Source organism: Pseudopipra pipra, chromosome Z (genome assembly GCF_036250125.1).
Source record: "Pseudopipra pipra isolate bDixPip1 chromosome Z, bDixPip1.hap1, whole genome shotgun sequence".
Taxonomy (NCBI): Eukaryota; Metazoa; Chordata; class Aves; order Passeriformes; family Pipridae; genus Pseudopipra; species Pseudopipra pipra.
In genome coordinates, this window is record NC_087581.1 from 23869354 (window position 1) to 23875353 (window position 6000).

General features: G+C 45.3%; 1 protein-coding gene across 1 annotated transcript in view; it reads right to left on the minus strand.

Annotated features, from left to right (window-relative positions):
• The window catches only part of PGM5 (phosphoglucomutase 5), a 75199-nt gene extending 69741 nt beyond the window's left edge, over nt 1–5458 (minus strand). Inside the window, exon 1 of the mRNA XM_064642838.1 lies at nt 5037–5458. Coding sequence (XP_064498908.1) covers nt 5037–5297 — 261 coding nt within the window. The 5' untranslated portion in view covers nt 5298–5458. The remainder of the gene's footprint in view (nt 1–5036) is intronic.
• Between the last annotated feature and the right edge of the window lie 542 nt (nt 5459–6000).

Here is a 6000-nt window from a genome sequence, read left to right on the forward strand (position 1 = left end):
GTTAGCCATTTCTCTTTCACTGAGAAAAGATCTGCTTTCAAATTTTTAAAAAATGCACAGAAAATGCATTCTATTAACTGAGATTTCTACCTCAAGATCTGAGGATACAATGATTGATTGTCCACCTGGTTTTCTTTTCACAGTTTTTGCAGCTAATTTTGAAGCCTATGGATTGTTGCTGGAAAATAGAAGAGCTATCAAAATTATAAATACAGTTCATGTAAATCTTCAAGGTTCATTTGACTTGTTCTTACTACTATTAGAAAAATGTTTTGTTTCACCGTCTTTTTTTCTCCCAGGTTGGAACAATTCCAAAGGAGAGGGGAAAAAAAAAGTTAAGAAACAAAAAAAATATTATGGAAAGAAAAACATGATGAAAATAAATACTGAAAATGTTTGTTTTGAATATTGTCTCTCCCTTTTTTAAACTACGAAGCATGTAGAAAGCTAGAGCAATGACTCAATCTTCCAAACACAGCTGTCAGAAATGGGTGCCAGCTCTTAAAACAGCATTGTGTATGGGTAAGCAAAAGGAATATGACAGTGATAACATTTTACATAATGCTTGAAAACCACAAAACTAAATCTATCTCAAGGTACTCAAGTATAAATGCATTTATACTTGCCTACAGGCTTATCATGAGTACATTTTCTGTACTTCTAAACTAGTGAGTTTAAGTTTTTGCCTTCGTGCACATCAAAACTGTATTTTTAAAAGTTAATACTCAGATTATTCAGAATGCATAAATTACCTAGCACCTACCATATTTCATTTTTCCCGTTCAACTGGAGTTACACAAACTAGGTTACCCATTTTTCTGGATGCCAAATATTTATATAAACATGAGTAATTTGTTTTGCCTTCAGCATTTTTCAGAAGGTTATCATTTCTATACTACTTAGAAGTATTTATTATACTAATTTCTATACTATAGAAATACTGCAATACTTAGTACTTCAAATTAAGGATTTTGAAGTCAAATTACATGAATGATAAACCGGTATTTTATTTGCAGTGACTACTATAAAGTTTCACCTTATATTAAGGTCTTCAGTGCTTTTACAAAACTCCCTGAGGACACTGCAGATCTTAGAGGTGTAAATGTGCTACCCATCTTCCTCTGCTTTCTTGTTTTGGTGGCAAGAATGCAGAATGTCATCTTCTCTTGGCTCAGAAGCTCTTAATTTTGTCTCTGAACCAAATACTAAATGGACATTTAGTTAATTCTTTAATCAATTTAATTAATATCAGATTTTATAGACTTCTCACAATCTGGGCTAAAACAGTAACCAAATATTATCCACACGCTGACTCACAATTAAAGTTTTAGTAACATTGTTCTGAAAAACTTGGGACAGTTTCATAGCGTTGAAAGATTATCTTTGGAATTCAAAAACTTGCATGGCTACAAGATCACAGGCATGTAATGTCTCTTCTAATACTTTGTCCCCACGCCACATTATAATTTGTCACTCTACGTTTAGTAGCAACAGCAGAAACAAAGATCCTCAGCAAATGGTTACAGCTGAAAGAATAAAATAACAAGTACTTTACAAGAACATTTTTATGCAATATTACCGCTTGCAGCTGTGCATTTTCAGACAATTCAGTTGATTGTCATGGAGTCACTTAATGCTTTTTTTAATTATTTTTTCAAGTAATCTCTCATATGCCTCAGTCAACTATACTCAAAAGAACATGAAGCAAGCAAATTACATCCTGAACAACACGGGGCTGTGTCTTCCTATCATTTACTATACTACTCTAAAGATGACTGAGCACTACAATCAATGTAGAAGCAAATAAATCAATCACACATGGCCAGGAAAGGAGGCCAAGATTCACATGGAAGGTCATGGAAACTAAAAACAACATGGTATTATATAGAATACAACTGTAAAACTCAACTCTCTGCCATCTCAAACTTCTACAGCATTACTCTACAATCTCTCTAGCATGTTGTCATGACTTTCCATATTCAGTGGATGATCGTCAGCTTCTGATCTGCCACTGGGACTCACAAATAGCAGCTTCTCATTTAAACCTATCCTAAACTTTGCATCAAAAATGAGACACCCTATACAGCTGGTGGGTCTAATGGAATATTTGCATCTAAGTTGTAGAGGAACTGTATTACAACTGATGGAGCTTTTTACCTCAGTTCTTCTAGACATTAAGGCTGAAGGATGCTACTACTGGCAGGACACAGGTGAAAAGAGCAACAGAGCCTCAGATGCTGTCCTACCACTACTTTATAAAACTGCTTGTTGTAACCCAGAATGGTACAGAACCTCTGTCTGGCTTTCTTCACTCTGCCGCACCCTCCCATGACATGCAGTCCCTTACCCGAATGTGTTTACTCCAGCCCCAGCTGTGTGCCCCATTTAATGGTGACCCTGATTAGCCACCTTCAGCTCTGAACAGAAAGATTTGTGGGCGCATGTGCTGCTTGCAACTGCAGAGCATGGACCAGGCCATAGCTGCTGCCACCAGTGGAAGTCTACACAGGCTATAGCTATGGAGCATGTACCTTCAGCCCCGAGGTGGATGGCATGAGCCAGTGGGATCTAGGATGAGGAGAAGGCAGGCCAAGCACTGCCAGCTGACTGGGAAGGGGACCTCATCTCATTCCTTGTACTGGAGCCTATGCCAATTGTGCTAGGCTGTTAACACAGGGGGAATGTGGGATGAGTCACCAAGTTAGAACAAGAGGAACCTAGCAACTCTAAAGGGCAATACATTTACAGTTGATAATAGAAAGCCATTTTTATTTTTGTACTCAGCAGGCACAACTAACAGTTACACTCAGTATGTGTCTCCCAGGAAGGAGATTTAAGTTCAGTTTCTCAGCAATATGTGGCTATCCCTCTCCTGGAACTCAGGGTGGCTTAAGGTTTTCAATGCAGCTTCAAGGCTTCCACACATTTCATCCAATCCTGCCTACCTCAGTTCACTTCTTCCCCTGTGATAGGACCTACATTCCTCCTAGTGACATTAATACGATCCAAGGGGAGAGATCTTTGCCCTCATGGGTCTTTCCTTCCTCTCTCCCAACTTACATAGCACAGCACTAAACAGTGCCATCAAGGAGGTTTAGATATTTTCCCACCAGCTGTATTTTAACAGCCAAAAACCAAAACACACCAATAGTACTCACTAAATAAATGTGAGGCTTAAGCATTTATAGTGTGCTTGAGAGAAATAGAGGGTGACCAGGGTGAAGATGTTAGAGAGGGAAAGAAACATTAGCAGATGGAAATAGGAAGTCTTTTCAGTATTAGTAGCTCCCCACCAGCTGGCCTACCAAATTTGTGAGGACTGTGCCATTAGTAAAAGTACCATGAATGAATTCAGATATTTGTGGGAACTGTGAGCACAAAAGTTTGGGGACTGGCTTCAGAAAACACTAGTAAGAAACTGTTTCCAAGTTGCAGTAAATTAAGCAAGTGGAATCATTATTATAGCAAGGTGCCAGAAACATGTGAAATGAACTCTCCTGAGGTCAGAAAGATATTCAAGGAAGAAAGAGCAAGATGGGGAGTGTGACAGAAGCAGCAGGAAGGAAGCAGGCTGACAGAAAAAATTAGTCAGCATAACCTGGTTGAGAAGCCCCTGCTGTTCTATACTCTAAATTTCTTTTCTTTTTCAGTACCTCAGTCCTTGTGGTCACCCTGCAGCTGTAACCCACTCTTGTAGCTCCTGCCAGTGTGCAAGGACAGGCAAGGATCTCACCCTCAGTAGGGCAGTTTTTGCCACCAGACTCTTGCTTTAATTGATGCTGCACTTTATCCCACCTGTACTACCCTTGCCACTGTCCTCACTTTAACCAGTGTCCCCTGACAGCCCTTCTCACACCCAGGGCCACATAAACCCTGGCATCTGCACCAACTCCCTGTGTGAATGGCTATTTTGCACAAGGAAGCCAGCATGTAACATAAACAGTCTCTCTGAAATACCCAGTATCACTAAGCATCAGCTCGATGCTATCAGTGTGTTGAGAACATGCTTTAGGAATAATTTTAAAATACTCATTATTTATATCAGACTGGGTAGTCTATATAGCTTGTATGTGACAACAAATCAGCAGGAAAAAATTTGGACACATACAGAGATTCATTTCAAAGTTGAAAGAATGAGCTTTTGAAAAAAATTAAATTCCCTACCAAAAGATCTATAAAATCATATCACTCCTTTTGCCAAATCTAGAGGATCAATTTAGCCACCATAACAAGAGACAGTAGCTTCAGTTCTGCTTTGAAGTGGGAACTTCAAGCCTACATTATCTGGTATTTCCAGCTGTCTGTACATATATATCCACAAACGAATGCGCATGTATCTAACAGAAGACAACAGTTTTCTACTCAAGTTCTTTCTTATTTTCAAAACTGTAGAAGAGAAATCTGTATCCCATGTGGCCACAAAGGCTTCTGCGACTGCAGTCTTCTTGCATTTTGTAATTTGTTTGCAAGTGCACAATAGAAAAGAATGATTATTTTCTTAAGATGCAGCCAAAATGCTGAACTCCTCTTCCCTCAATAGCACTATTTTCCTCGAATATTTCTAAAATATCCTGAGCAGCAAATACATTTCTGATACCTTTGTTTCCCACGCACATATTTTTAAGTCTTGCTACATTTTCTCCTTCAGAGTGTACCCTATGTTTCAACTGCCATTCCTTCCTCATTCTAAAATAAAGTGAAACAGCACGGCACAGCTGGCAGTCTCCTGAGGGTGCCACCATCCCCACCGTCAAACCCCGACGGAGCCACCACTCATGCCAAAGCCCAGCAGAGGGGACACACGAGCCGGCACGGGCTGGCTCGGGCACCTGACGGGTAGAGAGCCGAAACAGCCGCACGCGAAGTTCCTCCTAGTTTTATTTGTATATTGAGCGCTGTCCGGGTGACGACACTGGAAGGTTCTCCCCATGCTCAGGGGCTGCCCCGCGCCTCCCGCTGCCGGGACCGCTGGTGCGGGCACAGCGCAGGTCCCGCTGCAGGGAGGGGGCGAAGGGGAGGGCGAGGGGGCCGCTTACCCCGTTGGCCGCGGCCATCTGAACGACGATCTCGATGGCCGTCTTGCTGAAGTACCTGCCGTCGCTGCCCACCACCATGGTGCAGCCCTGCCGGTCGCGAAGGTCGACGGAGGAGAGCAGGCTCTGCACGAAGTTGGGCAGGTAGTTGCGCTGGCTCTCGAAGAGCGCCGTGGGCCGCCGCAGCCCCCCGCCGCCCGTCGGCCGCTGGTCCTCGTAGGGCGCTGTCTGCACGGTCAGCACCGGGATGGGGGTCCGCTCCATGGCGGCCGCCGCCCGCCCGGCTGTGGCTCCGCTGGGGAGCGGCAGCCCTCGCGCAGGGTGCCGACCAGGCGGAGGGGAGCCCACAGGCGTCTCCCCGGCGGGGGCGGGCCAGCTCAGCCCTCGGCGGCCCGTGGCGGGAGCCCGGCGCCGCGGGGGAGACGGGGCGGGCGCGGGGTGCGCACCGCCCCTTCCCCGCCCGCCCCGCCGGGGCCCCCGCCGGCGCCTGGCCGTCAGCGAGGGTGCTCGCGGCTCGACAGGCCGCTGCCATCACCATGCGGCGGCCCCGGCCAAAAATAACCTTGGAAAGCGAAGCCGAGAGCTGCGTCTCCTGCCAGGGATGTAATTGGAGGCAGCGAGGAGCGGGCGAGCCAGCGCCACACACTTGCTCGGGGGGATCACGGTCTGTCAGCGCTGGGGCCGTCCCCCCGACCCCCGCCGGCCGCCGCCGGGCCGCAGCAGCCGCAGCAGCCGCCTACCTCCGGGCATGGAGAGCAGCCGGCGGCAAAGCTTAGTTCAGTGACATATGTGTTCATTCTGCTTTAATTAAATGCAGAGGTGGTGGCCCTAGTGATTGTGAAGATGCCTGGCGTTTCCCTGTATAAAGGCCGTAACTGTTACAGATGCCTGTAACTGTCAAACATCCGCAGAATTTTGCCATCCAAAGGCTAGTTTCACACTGCACCCACGCAGGACAACCCTGTTG